Source organism: Anolis sagrei, chromosome 2, assembly GCF_037176765.1.
Source record: "Anolis sagrei isolate rAnoSag1 chromosome 2, rAnoSag1.mat, whole genome shotgun sequence".
In the NCBI taxonomy this organism is placed as follows: domain Eukaryota; kingdom Metazoa; phylum Chordata; class Lepidosauria; order Squamata; family Dactyloidae; genus Anolis; species Anolis sagrei.
Genome location: NC_090022.1, coordinates 18,859,306 through 18,875,893, shown reverse-complemented (window position 1 = coordinate 18,875,893; position 16,588 = coordinate 18,859,306). Strand labels below are relative to the sequence as shown.

Below are 16,588 nucleotides of genomic sequence, written 5' to 3'. Positions count from 1 at the left end.
CCTTCTTTGGAAGCTTTTAAACAGAGGCTGGATGGCCATCTGTCAGGGGTGATTTGAATGCAATATTCCTGCTTCTTGGCAGGGAGTTGGACTGGATGGCCTATGAGGTTCCAACTCTTTGATTCTATGATTCTCCCATGTCCCTGCATGGGGAGCTGGAGGTGACAGGGGGAGCTCTACCCCCCTCTCCCCCCCTCTCCCCGGATTCGAACCTGTGACCTCTTGGTCTTCAGTCCAGCCGGCACAAGGGTTTAACCCACTGCGCCACCAGGGGGCTCCTTATATGCACAGATGCAGGAGTGCAATCTTCAGCTGCACAGTCCTCTTAGGGTTAAAGGCACAGAGTTTGCTGGAGAGGCAGGAAGTGTGCAAGGCAGAGGAGGCTAAGCCAAGCACTCCCATTTGCCTTTGGCTTTTAGGAAGGGAGGAAATGGTCTTTTGGAGAGCGATTGCTGGAGAGGAGAGGAGGTAAGGCAGAAGCAGTGGAGGAAAAGGGAAGCCACAAGCAGTCCCTCCTCTTGGAAGTAGGGAGGGAAGAGGGAAGGAAGGAATGACAAAAGGGAAGGAAGGAGAAAGAGGGAAAGGTGGAAGGAAGGAGGGAAGGGTGGGAGGGAAGAGAGGGAGGGAGGAAAGAGAGAAGGAAAGAAAGACAAAAGGGAAGAAAGGATAAATATTGTGTCCAATTCTGGGCGCCACAATTCAAGGGAGATATTGACAAGCTGGAATGTGTCCAGAGGAGGGCGACTAAAATGATAAAGGGTCTGGAGAACAAGCCCTATGAGGAGCGGCTTAAGGAGCTGGGCATGTTTAGCCTGAAGAAGAGAAGGCTGAGAGGGAATATGATAGCCATGTATAAATATGTGAGAGGAAGCCACAGGGAGGAGGGAGCAAGCTTGTTTTCTGCTTCCCTGGAGACTAGGACACAGAACAATGGCTTCAAACTACAAGAGAGGAGATTCCATCTGAACATGAGGAAGAACTTCCTGACTGTGAGAGCCGTTCAGCAGTGGAACTCTCTGCCCCGGAGTGTGGTAGAGGTTCCTCCTTTGGAAGCTTTTAAACAGAGGCTGGATGGCCATCTGTCAGGGGTGCTTTGATGGCCATCCAGGAAGTACCCATGACACCCATGACAGATGGATGGCCATCTGTCATGGGTGTCATGGGTACTTCCTGAGTGTGAAAGCGGTTCAGCAGTGGAACTCTCTGCCCCGGAGTGTGGTGGAGGCTCCTTCTTTGGAGGCTTTTAAACAGAGGCTGGAAGGCCATCTGTCATGGGTGCTTTGATGGCCATCCAGGAAGTACCCATGACACCCATAACAGATGGATGGCCATCTGTCATGGGTGTCATGGGTACTTCCTGAGTGTGGGAGCTGTTCAGCAGTGGAACTCTCTGCCCCGGAGTGTGGTGGAGGCTCCTTCTTTGGAGGCTTTTAAACAGAGTCTGGATGACCATCTATCAGGGGTGATTTGAATGCAATATTCCTGCTTCTTGGCAGAATGGGGTTGGACTGGATGGCCCATGAGGTCTCTTCCAACTCTTTGATTCTATGATTCATGGAAGACAGGGATGGAAAGAAGGGATGGAGGAAGGCAAGAGAGGAGGAAGAAAGGATGAAAGGGCAGAAGGGAATGGATGGAGGGAGAAAGAGGCAAGGGAGGGAAGAAAAAGAGAAGAAGGAAAGACAAAAGAGAAGGAATGAAGGGGAAAGGGAGAGAGGGAAGGAAGGAGGAAAGAAGGAAGGAAGGAATGACGAAGGAAGAAAGGAAAAAGAGAGGGAGGGAGGAAAGAGGGAAGGAAGGAAGGGTGAAAGGAAATAGAGGGAGGGAGAAAGAGGGAAGAAAAAGAATGAAGGAAAGACAAAAGAGACGGAATGAAGGGGAAAGGGAGAGAGGGAAGGAGGGAGGAAAGAGGGGAGGAAGGAATGATAAAAGGGAAGGAAGAAAGAAGAGAGGGAGGAAGGAAGGAAGAAAGGGTGGAAGGAAATGGAGGGAGAAAGAGGGAGGGACGGGAGGGAGGAAAGAAAGAAAGAAAAGGAAATGAAGGAGAAAGAGAGGGAAGGAAGGAAGGAGAAAGAGGGAGGCAAGAAAGGGAGGGAGGGAGGGAGGGAGGGAAGGAGGAAGAAAAGAGAGAAGGAAGGATAGGATGGTGAGAGAGAGGAGGGCACGAGAAAACAACCCAAGGGGCTGCATCCGGCCCCCGTGCCTGGGTTTGCTCATACCTGGAGTAAATGCACCCTTAGAAATCACTTGATCCATGTAATCAAGGTACAAAGTGGGAGGTCCATCCAGAATGAATGCAGTTGGACACCACATTCGCTGCTGTGGAGGCTCTTGTCCTATTGCAGTAGTAAAATGATGTACCTGATATAAAATAACAGAATCAATTTGCTTCTTGCGTTTTATTTATTTTAATAGGTGGAATATTTTCAAGCCATGGATAGTTGAATCCAACCTGGAGAAAAGTGAGCTTCTAATACTACTACTACTACTACTACTAATAATAATAATAATACAGGGTTGTTGTAGGTTTTTGCGGGCTATATGGCCATGTTCTAGAGGCATTTTCTCCTGATGTTTCGCCTGCATCTTTGGCAAGCATCCTCAGAGGTAGTGAGGATGCTTGCTTACCTCTGAGGATGCTTGCCATAGATGCAGGTGAAATATCAGGAGAAAATGCCTCTAGAACATGGCCATATAGCCCGCAAAAACCTACAACAACCCAGTGATTCCGGCCATGAAAGCCTTCAACAATACAATAATAATACAGATTGAACTGCAAAGACTCTGGCACAAGCCAGTAAAGGTGGTCGCAGTGGTGATTGGCACACTGGGTGCAGTGCCTAAAGACCTTGGCCTGCTCTTAAAAACAATCGGCACTGACAAAATTACCATCTGTCAGCTGCAAAAGGCCACCCTACTCAGATCTGCACTCCTTATTCGCCAATACATCACACAGTCCTACTAGACACTTGGGAAGTGTCTGACGTGTGATCAAATGCAAAAGCCAGCATAGTGATCTTGTTTGCTGTGTACTAATCTTGTTATGAGTATAAACAATTGTAATAGGAATGTGTGCAGTGTTTTGATTAGGAAGTTGGTCTCAATACTGATAGAGTGATTGTCTCTTCCCCAAACTTACAAACATACACATGCCATATTTTTCAAAATAGTTGTTCACTGCTGGAAAATATAGAAAGTCTGATCCTTGCTCTAGTTCAGTGTTTCTCAACCTGGGGGCCGGGACCCCTGGAGGGGTTGCAAGGGGGTGTCAAAGGGGTCGCCAAAGACCATCAGAAAACTCAGTATTTTCTCTTGGTCATGGGGGTTCTGTGTGGGAAGTTTGGCTTAATTCTATCATTGGTGGGATTCAAGGGGCTTTTTGATCGTAGGTGAACTATAAATCCCAGAAACTATAACTCCCAAATATCAAGGTCTAATTTCCCCAAACTCCACCAGTGTTCACATTTGGGCATATTGAGTATTATTCCAAGTTTGGTCCATATCAATCATTATTTGAATCCACAGTACTCTCTGGATGTAGGTGAACTACAACTCCCAAAACTCAAGATCAATATCCATCAAACCTTCCATTATTTTCTGTTGGATATGGGAGTTCTGTGAGCCAAGTTTGGTTCAATTCCATTGTTGGTGGAGTTCAGAATGTTCTTTGATTGTAGGTGAACTATAAATCCCAGCAACTACATCTCCCAAATGACAAAATCAACCCCCCCCCCCCAACCCCACTGGTATTCAAATTTGGGCATATTGGGTATTTGTGCCTAATTTAGCCCAGTGTATAAAATACATCCTGCATATCAGATATTTACATTATGATTCATAACAGTAGGCAAGTTTTGAAGTAGCAACGAAAAAGAAGTGTTTGGGGGTCACCACAACATGAGGAACTGTATTAAGGGGTCACGGCATTAGGAAGTTTGAGAAACACTGCTCTAGTTAATAGGTTGAGCATCCTTTATTTGAAATACTGAAATGTGAAATACTGAAATGTGAAAAACTCAAAAATCCAAAATAAGTCCACCTGGATGACTTAGATATAATGATACTTTTGTTTTCTGGGGCTTATATGTATTCAAACTTTGTTTCAATCACAAACTTATCAAAAATATTGTATGAAATTACTTTCAGGCTATTATTTATGCATGCATTTCCTATTTGATTGAGATGCAAAAAGGTTCACAAGAATAATAAAAAAAACAATTCAATTTGAAATCCACAGCAAGCACATATTCAAATTTAAGTAAACATACAAAACACTTAAAGCTGTGTGCATACGAAGCATGAATGAATTTAATGTTTGGAGTTGGGTCCCACCTCTAACATCAAGTAAATAAGTGTAAATACAGGTATTCCAAAATCCAAAACAAATCCCAAATACTTTTGGTCCCAAGCTTTTTGGATAAGGGGTACTCAAACTGTGCTGAATAGAAATAAGATGTATTGTCGAAGGCTTTCATGGCCGGAATCACTGGGTTGTTGTAGGTTTTTCCGGGCTATATGGCCATGTTCTGGAGGCGATTTTTTCCTGACGTTTTGCCTGCATCTATGGCAAGCATCCTCAGAGGTAGTGAGGTCTGTTGGAAGTAGGAAAAATGGGTTTATATATCTGTGGAATGACCAGGGTGAGACAAAGGACTTTTGTCTGCTGGGGCTAGGTGTGAATGTTTCAGCTGATCACCCTGATTAGCATTCAATGGCTTGGAAGTTCCAACAGACCTCACTACCTCTGAGGATGCCTGCCATAGATGCAGGCGAAATGTCAAGAGAAAAAACCTACAACAACCCAGAAATAAGATGGTTTGCCTTAGCTGTTCTCAACCTGTGGGTCCCCAGGCGTTTTGGCCTACAATTCCCAGAAATCCCAGCCAGTTTACCAGATGTTAGGATTTCTGGGAGTTGAAGGCCAAAACATCTGGGGACACACAGGTTGAGAACCACTGCATATGGAGCCTGTGAACTAAGCATGGAACCTCTGTAGGTCAAACTATGGAGTCTCTGTGTGTGTGCCCATATTATATTTTCTTTCTATCCCCACAGGTTATCTAACAGCTTCAGAGAAGAATTTGAGATTATCTCTTCTGCATAGTCCCATAGAAAGCCCAACCATGTGGACATCTCAGGTGAGTGAGGAATCAGATTTTTTTTTGTCGTGTAATGAGAGACTTGAGAAACCGCAAGTCGCTTCTGGTGTGAGAGAATTGGCCATCTGCAAGGACATTGCCTGGGGGACACCTGGATGATTTGATGTTGAGGAATCAGATAAATAAATAAAAAGGACCACTTGGTTGCATTCTACTATAGTGAATGAATAGGAAAGATAATGATTACACTGACCAGCACACATTTTGGTGCCTCAGATGATAGCCCTGTTCCCAGGCATATTTGAATTGCCAATTCCAAAAATGGTGCTGGTTTCTCCCTATCAGCTCTAGTTTTTGAGATACAGAACATACGGCATCTACCAGCTGCTATTTGCTTGCCCATCGAAAAAAAATATGATCCCCATATCCATAAAACCATAGATGATGTGGCCTATATAATTTAATTTTCTGAATAAGTGCCTCAAGTAACCCCAGGAACAGGTCCAAAACAAATATGACAAGAAAAAATATATTTTGTTGGGCTGTGTAATTTGTTGATCCTTTTTTCACGAAAGGATCAACATTAAAATAGACAAAAGTTACCGTATATACTCGAGTATAAACCAGGTTTAAACCCCCTCGGCTTATATTTGAGTCAAAGTTTTTTATTATTTTACTTTGTTATTATTATTTTGATTACATTTATTATTTTATTCTAATAATAATAATAATTATTATTATGTTAACATTATTTTGCTCTGTTATTTTATTGCATTTATTATTTTACTCTATTATTGTTGTTATTACATTTATTTACTCTATTATTTCATTTATTTCTTCTCTGTCTTTATTATTGTTTTTATTACATTTATTATTTTCACTCTATTGATTATTACTATTATTACATTTATTTTTTTTACTCCACTCCATTATTGTTATTATATTAACATTATTTTGCTCTGTTATTATTTTTATTGCATTATTATCTTACTCTATTTATTATTGTTGTTATTATTACATTTATTTACGCTATTATTATTATTTCATTTATTACTTTTCTGTCTTTATTATTGTTTTTATTATATTTATTATTTTCACTCTATCGATTATTACTATTATTACATTTATTATTACTCTATTATTGTTATTACATTAACATTATTTTGCTGTTATTATTATTTGTATTGCATTTATTCTTTTATTCTATTTCTTATTATTGTTATTATTATATTTATTTACTCTATTATTATTTCATTTATTACTTCTCTGTCTTTATTATTGTTTTCATTACATTTATTATTTTCACTCTATCCATTATTACTAATATTACATATATTTTTACTCCATTATTGTTATTACATTTACATTATTTTACTCTATTATTATTACTTTTACATTATGTTACACTATTATTTCATGTATAATTTTACTCTATTATTACTGTTATTATTACATTTCCATTATTTTACTCTAATGTTATTTTTATTACATTTATTATTTTACTCTATTATCATTGGAAGGATATGTAAGCACATTTACATTGAAGAAGGTTAGAATAATGGTTTAATCAGAGTTGGACAGTCTTATCTTAAATCACAGTTTTATGTAAATATTCAAAAACACTTAACCTACTGATGCCTCAATTAATGTAATGTTATTTTTATCTATTTTTATTTTGAAATGTACCAGTAGTGGCTTCATTTCCCACCCTCGGCTTATATTCGAGTCAATATGTTTTCCCAGTTTTTTGGAGGTAAAATTAGGTACCTCAATTTATATTCGGGTCGGCTTATGCTCCAGTATATGTGGGTATATACATTTTTAAAAAAATCTATAAAACAGTGCCTCCTGGTAAAAATAAGGAAACTTCGGTAAACTAATTGGCCCTAGTTTCCAACAGACCTCACAACTTCTGAGGATGCCTGCCATAGATGTAGGTGAAACGTCAGGAGAAAATGCTTCTGGAACATTTGTTATTTATTTGTTTACATTATTTATATCCCGCCCATATCAGCCTGCAGGCGACTCAGGGCGGTCTACATATCGGGACTGTTCTATGCCATCAATACATGCATTCAAAAAGCAAAAACAATTAAGTGCATTCAGACAAAAAAGACAGTGCAATAACTATTTAAAAAGAGCTATATCCTCTCATTCCAGTCCTCATCCATTTCATCATCTTGGCCATTCGTGGGTCATTCTCCATCTCAAGCTTGACTATCTATTCTGGGGTTCCGAATGCTTGCTCGAAGAGCCAGGTTTTTACTCTCTTCCGAAAAGTCAGGAGGGAGGGGGCAGGGAGTTCCACAGCCAGGGGGCCACCACAAAGAAGGCCCTGTTCCTTGTCCCCGCCAAGCATGCTTGCGAAGCAGACGGGATGGAGAGCAGGGCCTTCTCAGATAATCTTAACGTCCTGGAGGGTTCGTAGTAAGAGATGCGTTCGGATAGGTAGGCTGGGCCAGAACCGTTTAGGGCATTATAGGCTAAAGCCAGCACTTTGAATTGAGCCCAGTAGCAAACTGGCAGCATGGCTATACAGCCCGGAAAACTCACAACAACCCAGTGATTCTGGCCATGAAAGCTGTCAACACTACACTGTAAGCTGTTTATTTTGTAATATGAAGTTCTGAACCTTGCAACAATGCCATGCAACAAAGAAACCGAAACCTGCAGAGTATTTCTGAATAGGAATTCATGTCTTTCTTTCAGCAGCTGCTGTTCTTTGAGGAGGTGGCAGTGTTTTTCAGCCCGGAAGAGTGGGCTCTCCTGGATCCAGGCCAAAGGGCTCTCTACAAAGAAGTCATGTGGGAGAACTATGAGACTGTTGCCTCTCTAGGTAAGGGATCAGTCAATGCGGCACACTTGAAAAACAAGAATGGCGATTTTTTGAAAAAGGAGTACAAAGTCGTCTTATTTTGGCCTGGTGGGAAATCCATTAGCCGTGAATAATGAGCAGTAGGAGATCCACTCCTGATCTAGGGTGCATCTACATCTACAGTGAAGCCCGGCATGGGCAAACCTTGGCCCTCCAGGTATTTTGGACTTCAACTTCCACAAATTGTGTAAGTTGTAGTCCAAAACACCTGCAGGGCCAAAGTTTGCCCATGCCTGATCTACACTGTAGAATGAATGCAGCTTGACACCATTTTAATTGCCATGGCTCAACGCTATGGAATCATGGGAATTGTAGTTTTGTAAACCTGTGTCAAATGGTGCTGGTGCCTCACCAATTGTTGTTGTTGTTTATATGTGGTGCAGCTGGCTGGGAGTCAGCTGCATTAAGATCATTACTGACCGAAAGGTCATGAGATCGAAACCAACCCGAGTTGGAGTGAGCTTCCAACAAACTTTGTTTAGTTTGCTGTCAACCTTTGCAGCCTGAAAGACAGTTGCATCTGTCAAGTAGGAAATTTAGGTACCGCTTATGCGGGGAGGCAAATTTAACTAATTTATGAGGCCATAAAAATCTCCAGCAAGCATTCAAAGAATGAGGAAGTACTGCATCAGTGTCAGAAATGGTCGGTGAAGGGACAGTTCCCCTGGTGGCCAGAAAACCCTCAAGAAAAGCTGGAATGTTAAATTGCCTCTGTGTCTGTCTATATATGTTGTGTGTCTATGGCATTGAATGTTTGCCCTATATATGTACATTGTTATCCGCCCTGAGTCCCCTGCGGGGTGAGAAGGGCGGAATATAAACATTGTAAATAAATAAATAGATATACTGCTTTTTTCTTCATTTTGGAAAAATTGCATTCATAACTTTTCTGAAAAGAAAAAAATGTAATATCCTTTTGGCAAATGTGAATCTCCATGAAGCTCTGGAGACCACCTTTTGAAAACCACTAGTCAAGGAAAGCATGACATTGTTAGAAGTCAACCCCTTGCCATTTTTCAACCCCTTGAAAAATGGCATACAGGTAACTCTGCTGTTAAAGTGATGAACCATGTCTTTGAACTGCCAGGGACAAAGACATGCCACTGCACCAAAAACATACATTTAGTTAGCAGAGTTTTAAAATGTTTCTTTGATACTGAAGTTGCAGTTGCCCAATGAAATGACTTATCAGATACATTTGTGATAGCTTACAGGAGTCTCTCGCATGGCCTCCTTTATGTCTCTTTTGTCTCCCACACAGGCAGGGCAATGGCAGAGCCATCCAATTGTGGATCACTTCATGGCGATAGAGTTGATCGAACTGCAAGGTGGTCACCAGAGGTAACAGATTTTTATTTTTTTTAAATATATGTTTATTTGGGATACAAAGGGGGGAGGAAGGAAAATATTTTATTTATACATGTAAAGTGGTGGAACAGTAATGTGAATAGAAAGTAGGGGGAAAAGAGAGAGAGAAGTGTTTTTAAGTGTTTTTTAAGTGTTGTAAACCGCAATGAGTCGCCGATTTAGGCTGAGATATTAGCGGTCTACAAGTGCATTAATAAATAAATAAATAATAAATAATAAAATTATATATATATATATATATATATATGGAAAAAATAAACTGGTGACTTCCATCCAATCCTTCACGGTCTTTAACAAGATATGTATTAAAAATGAAAATCATAGACCTTTGACTATTTATATGGCTCAACTTTTTGTATGGATATTTATGCTGCACTGAGGGAATGCTGGATTAAGGCATAACAAGCAATGGGTTTCAATCCCACTCACTCAATGCAGAACCTCCAATCAGATACAGGAGGTTTAACAAGTTATGAGCAAAGACAACACCCGTTCCATCTTTAAAACCATGTGCGATGGCTGTCCTAATTTAATTTAACAATCTCAAAATGCTGATAAAAGACACCTATGTACCCACTATAACAGCTTTTTTCAACCTGGGGGTCGAGATCCCTGGGAGGGGGGGGGGTCACCAGGGGGTGTCAGAAGGGTCGCCAAAGACCATCAGAAAACACAGTATTTTCGGTTGGTCATGGGATTTCTGTGTGACAAGTTTGGTTCAATTACATCATTGGTGGAGTTCAGAATGTTCTTTGATTGTAGGTGAACTATAAATCCCAGCAACTACAACTCCCAAATGTCAAGATCTATTTTCCACAAATTCCACCAGTGTTCACATTTAGGCATATTGAGTATTTGTGCCAAGTTGGGTCCAGATCCATCATTGTTTGAGTTCACAGTGCTCTCTGGATGTAGGTGAACTACAACTCCAAAACTCAAGGTCATTGCCCACCAAACCCTTCCATTATTTTCTGTAGGTCATGGGAGGTCTGTCTGTCAAGTTTGGTTCAATTCCATCATTGGTAGAGTACACAATACTTTTTGATTGTAGGTTTCCCCTTCCCAGGGTGTTTGTGCCCCACTTTGTGCTCATCATGGACCGCGATAAAGTTTTGTTGTTGTTGTTGGATTAAGGACATTATCTAAATTGTTTCTCCTCCCTCCAGTGGCTCTCATCGTTTGAGGAAGTGGCTGTGTATTTCTCCAAAGAAGAATGGGATCTCCTGGATGCCGGCCAAAGATCTCTCTACAATGAAGTCATGTTGGAGAACTTTGGGATTGTAGCTTCTTTGGGTAAGACGCTTTCCTCACTCCTTTGATTTTGCTTTGAGGTTTTCTTTTTTTCCTGCTAAAAAAGTTGGCTTTCCTTTCCTCGCCTTTCCTTACCTTTCTCAAGGGAATAACAATAACAACAACAACATTTTATTTATATTCTGCCCTTCTCACCCCGAAGGGGACTCAGGGCGGATCACTGTACACAAACACGGCAAACATTAAATGCTGCTTTGTATAGACAATACACAGACAGACAGAACAGAAAGGAGGTGTGTTGTTTCAAACCTGGTGTCCAGCTGTTTTTGGTGCCATGGAAGGTGAGTCCAGCCACAGGGGGTGCTGTTGCTCTATCCTCTATGACAGTGGTTCTCAACCTGGGGTCCCCAGATGTTTTTGGCCATCAACTCCCAGAAATCCTAACAGCTGGTAAACTGGCTGGGATTTCTGGGAGTTGTAGGCCAAAAAGTTCTGGGGACCCCAGGTTGAGAACCACTGCTCTATGACAAAGAGCCATCAGGAGTTCCTCCTTCCTTTTGGTCACCCAGCATTTTCTGATCTTCTTTCTTTATGGCGTCGTAAAACACCTTCCCCGCTTTGCGCGGTACCTAATTGCTCTAATTACAGCTAAAACTGTTTTCGACTGCTTAGGTAAACAGTGAGCAGGGCTGACAGTCGGCAGCTCATGACGACCCAGGGCTTCTCTAAATTACAACTCCCAGGATTCTATAGCATTGAGCCATGGGGGTTCAAGTAGTGTCAAGATGCATTAATTCTACAATAGAGACAGCCTTGGAACACCCTCCCCAAAGATATCAAATTAGCACCCACGTTGGCAGGCTTTAGGAAGAGTTTGAAGACCTGGCTGTTCTGATGTGCCTTCCCGGAATAGGAAACTTCAGCACTATGTCCCAGAAGCACTTTATTAGAGTTGTAAGATCCTCTGCACATTGCACGTGCCCTGAAATACAATATGCCACCTATCACACCCAGCACTTTTTAATCTGTACGCACTACTTGGCCCGGCCTTGGTTTTACTGTGTTTATGATGTAATGTTTTGTTGATATTGCTTGATGTTTTTGATTTGCTTTGAGTTGTATTGTTTTATGTTGTTGTTATGTTGAGGCCTCGTCCTTTGTAAGCTGCATCGAGTCCTTCGGGAGATGCTAGCGGGGTACAAATAAAGTTTAATAATAATTAATAATAATAATATAGGGATAATGGATTCGGTCTTGATCCGTTAATACAGTTTTATGTCTCAGACTTCTAACTAAATGTCATTTTCTTATTTTTATATTCCTAATCAGGTTACAGTCAAGCTCACAAGAATGCTCAGAAGCCATTTGCAGTATCATTGGAAATGGGCAAATATGAAGAAAGGAGAGAGTTATATGGGACTCTAGGAGGAGCAAGGAATCACAACCAAAATTATTATCAGAAAGTAAAGAAGGAATTCTGCGGTCCTCAAGAAGCTTTTATTCCTGAACTGAACACACAAGAATATTTGAAAGATACTTTTGGGAAAATATTTCCAAATAATTCAATAGTGGAAAGAAATTGGGGAAGCCACCTTGCTGATAAGCAGCATGGGTACATGGATCATGAAAGAAACCTGAGTTATAGTAAATTATTCACCGTAAATCAAGAAATTCATGTAGCAGAGAAGCTGTATCATTGCATGGAGTGTGGAAAGAGCTTCAAACAGAGTGGGACACTTACTAGGCACCGAAGAACTCACACAGGAGAGAAACCATATCAGTGCGCTGAATGCGGGAAGCAATTCAGTACCGGTGGGAAACTGACTGTTCATCGGAGAATTCACACGGGAGAGAAACCGTACCAATGTACAGAGTGCGGAAGGAGTTTCAGGATCAGTGCGAAACTTATTAGACACCAAAGAACTCACACAGGAGAAAAACCATACAGGTGCATGGAGTGCGGAAAGAACTTCAGCGATAGTGAGAGTCTTAGTCTGCATCGAAGAATTCATACAGGGGAGAAGCCTTACACGTGTGTGGAGTGTGGAAAGAGCTTCAGTACAAATACGAGACGTGTTAGGCATCAAAGAATCCACACGGGAGAAAAACCATATCAATGCCTGGAGTGTGGGAAGGGTTTCAGGGAGAAAGCAGAACTTACTCATCATCAAAGAATCCACTCCCTAGAGAAACTATACGAATGCACAGAGTTTGGAAATACCCCCGGTGGTAGTGGGAAACTGACTTTACGTCTAAGGACCCTCTTGCTGGAGAAACCCTATAAATGTGCGGAGTGTGGAAAGAGCTACACTAATAACAAGAATCTGGTCATCCATTCAAGAACTCATACAGGGGAAAAACCCTACCAATGCCTGGAGTGTGGGAAGAGCTTCAACCAGAAAGGACACCTTACACAGCATCATCGAACTCACACAGGAGAGAAACCCTATCAATGCGTGAAATGTGGGAAGAGCTTCAGTACGGGTGGATCTCTTATTAAACATGACCGAATTCACACCGGGGAGAAGCCATATCCATGCATGGAATGCGGAAGGAGCTTCCGTGATAGCGGGACACTTGCTAGGCATCACCAAACGCACACAGGGGAGAAGCCTTACCAGTGTATGGAGTGTGGGAAGAGCTTTGGTCGGAAATGGCTCCTTAGGAAGCATCAGAAGACACACAGAGAAGAAGTCTCACTATTTCATGCAGTATGAAAAGAGAGTTAGTGAAAACTCATTTTTTTTTGTTCACGCAGGGGTGTAACTGTATAAAAGAACAGAGAAAGCTTTCCTTACCTAATAACTCATTGACTTCACAACCTCTGAGGATGCCTGCCATAGATGCAGGCAAAACGTCAGGAGAGAATGCTTCTAGAACATGGCCATACAGCCCGAAAAACCTACAACAACCCAACCCATTGAATGGCCTTAATATGGGGAAATGATAGTTGCAAAGTTCCTTGACATGAGAGTTCAATGTACAGTCGGCCTTACACATTCACTGGAGTTAGTTAAACAGAACCCCTGAAAGTGGGGGGAAAACAATTTACCCGATAGAATACCTCTCTAAGAATTTCTGGACAACCTCAACTGGAGGGTGACCATAGGTGTACCTAACATGTTCTCTCTGGGAGTCTCTTGGTCCTCTACATCAGTGTTTCTCAACCTGGGGGTCGGGACTCCGGGGGGGGGGGGGGTGTCGCGAGGGGATTTCAGAGGGGTCACCAAAGACCATCAGAATACATGTATTTCTGATAGTCTTAGGAACCCCTTTTGCAGAGAAGGCTGAAGATCTCTCTGTCTGTCCTTCTCTTCCATTTTGGAAACAGCCGACAAATCCTCCCACCAAAAGTCGTCCTCAGCTGTGATTGACAAGCCCCTCAGCTGGCCTCTCAACCAAGGGGACGGTGTTTCTGAGACTCCAAGCAGGGAGGGGAGAGCACATGGCAGCGTGGTGCACATGTGTGAGCGAGGAAGAGCATGTGAAGCGGGAGGGAGGCTCGTGCTGGCAAGTCTCTTCAAGGCATTGAGGTTCTATATGGAAAATTTGGCCCAATTCTATCATTGGTGGGGTTCAGAATGCTCATTGATTGTAGGTGAACTATAAATCCCAGCAACTACAACTCCCAAATGTCAAGGTCTATTTCCCCCAAACTCTATCATTGTTCACATTTGGGCATACTGAGTATTTGTGCCAAGTTTGGTCCAGATCCATAATTGTTTGAGTCCACTGTTCTCTGGATGTAGGTGAACTACAACTCCAAAACTCAAGGTAAGTGCCCACCAAACCCCCCCAGTATTTTCTGTAGGCTATGGGAGTTCGTGAGTCAAGTTTGGTACAATTCCCTCATTGGTGGAGTTCAGAATGCTCTTTGATGGTAGGTGAACTTTAAATCCCAGCAACTACAACTCCCAAGTGACAAAATCAATTCCCAATAACCCCACCAGTATTCAAATTTGGGTGTATCAGGTATTTGTGCCAAATTTGGTCCAGTGAGTGAAGATACATCTTGCATATAAAATATTTACATTACGATTCATAACAGTAGCAAAATTATAGTTATGAAATAACATCAAAAATAATTTAATGGTTTGGGTCACCACAATATGAGGAACTATATTAAGGGGGTCATATTAGGAAAGTTGAGAAACACTGATCTAGGAGATTAAGATCTTCTAGAGAGGCTCTGCTCTCGGTCCAACCTCCTTCCCAGGTGCAACTGGTGGGAATGAGAGACAGGGCCTTCTCAGTGGTGGCCCCTCAGCTCTGGAACTCCCTCCCCTGTGAAATTAGATCAACGTCCTCCCTCTTGGCCTTCAGAAAAAAACGTAAAGACATGGCTCTGGAACCAAACCTTTTGGCAGTAAAGTAATGCAGTACAAGAAATGAATAGGACATAAGCGCAATTGACAATAGGAATGGCTTCGGATTACGATTCTGGATTTTGCGATTTTAATGCTATATTAAGATGTTTTAAATTCTATATCTGAGTTTTAAATGTCTGTTTATGTTCTATTTTTAATATGATTTTAAGGTTTAATTTATAGTTCTATGATATCGTTTTAGTTGCGATGCTTTGGTTTCATATATATGTTGGCATCGAATCTTGCCAGTACTTGTACACCGCTTTGAGTCCCCTCAGGGGTGAGAAAAGTGGTATATAGATGCAGCAAATAATAATAAAAAAACAATAATAAAGTGTAGATTCAGCCGACATTACGAGATGAAACCATGGAAATGCGTCAGTTGTGTAAAGTGGTGAAACTTGTGCATAAATCAGAGGACTCAGAAAGTGAGGCTGACTTTGCCCAAATGATTTCTTGTAGCAAAACTGTGAAAAGAAAATTTAGATTAAAAAAAATGGTGATAGGAGTAATGCAGTAGAATAAAAGTAGAAGGGATTGTAACTAGCCATTAATATTAGAATAGAGAGAGAGAGCGCACGCATCTCAGGATGTATAGAAAATATTTTATTTCTCGGAATAACCCAGACCATTTTGGCAACGTAACATTTGTGTAGCCTTTTTTTTTAACTGAAGGCAATTTGAAAATCCAAGGAAAGTCGTATCCAAAAAGTTTATGTCTAAATACTGATATTTCTCAAAGAAGGAAACAAGGCATTGTACTTTTGAGTCCCATCTCTGGGAGAAAAGCAGGATAAAAGTAAATAAACAAGTAAATAAATAATACTTTTGTTGTTTTGTTTTGTGTTTTGGTGAGGTCTTGTGCTGTTTCATAGTGCAGTTGTTGGGAAATCTGAGCTGTTAGGCTCAAAAATAAACTTCAGTTGGGATAATTCCACCAAAATTTAGAGTATCAGTATTGTCAAAGGCCTGCCTGGGGATCACAACCAGACACAGTGAAGACATCTGCCCTTGCGCTGTGCTACTCTGCTGCTGAGTATGCATGCCCAGTGTGGAACACATCTCACCACAATAAAACAGTAGATGTGGCTCTTAATGAGACATGCCGCATTATCACAGGGTGTCTGCGCCCTACACCACTGGAGAAATTACACTGCTTAGCCGGTATTGCACCACCTGACATCCGCCAGGAAGTAGCAGCCAATAGTGAAAGGACCAAGGCAGAGACATCTCCAACTCATCCCCCGTTTGGGTATCAGCCAGCACATCAATGACTTAAATCAAGAAATAGTTTTCTAAGATCTACAGAGACACTCACTGAAACACCTGAGCAAGTGAGAGTCCAAAAGTGGCAGGCTCAAACCCAGAACCTCAACCAATGGCTGATATCCAATGAGAGACTCCCCCCCTGGGCACACAGAAGACTGGGCGACTTAGAAGGCGCTGAACAGACTGTGCTCTGGCACCACAACATGCAGAGCCAACGTTAAGAAATGGGGCTACAAAGTGAAATCCGCGACATGCGAGTGTGGAGAAGAGCAGACCACAGACCACCTGCTGCAATGCACCCTGAGCCCTGCTATATGCACAATGGAGGACCTTCTTGCGGCAACACCAGAAGCACTTCA

The 16,588-nt window shown here is 41.7% G+C and overlaps 1 protein-coding gene across 2 annotated transcripts; it reads left to right on the top strand.

The window, feature by feature from the left end:
- The first annotated feature begins 340 nt into the window (after window positions 1–340).
- Window positions 341–15,785, top strand: LOC132765247 (zinc finger protein 436-like). 2 transcript variants are annotated; one of them, XM_067465292.1, is made up of 7 exons: window positions 341–468; window positions 2,416–2,462; window positions 5,056–5,138; window positions 7,812–7,935; window positions 9,236–9,315; window positions 10,509–10,635; window positions 11,923–15,785. In XM_067465292.1, the coding sequence occupies exons 1-7, from the start codon at window positions 431–433 to the stop codon at window positions 13,308–13,310; spliced, it is 1,887 nt and encodes a 628-aa protein (XP_067321393.1). In that variant the 5' UTR covers window positions 341–430; the 3' UTR covers window positions 13,311–15,785. The 2 variants fall into 2 exon arrangements, with proteins under 2 accessions (XP_067321393.1, XP_067321392.1); XM_067465291.1 differs by having other exon boundaries at window positions 7,809–7,935.
- Window positions 15,786–16,588: the final 803 nt, after the last annotated feature.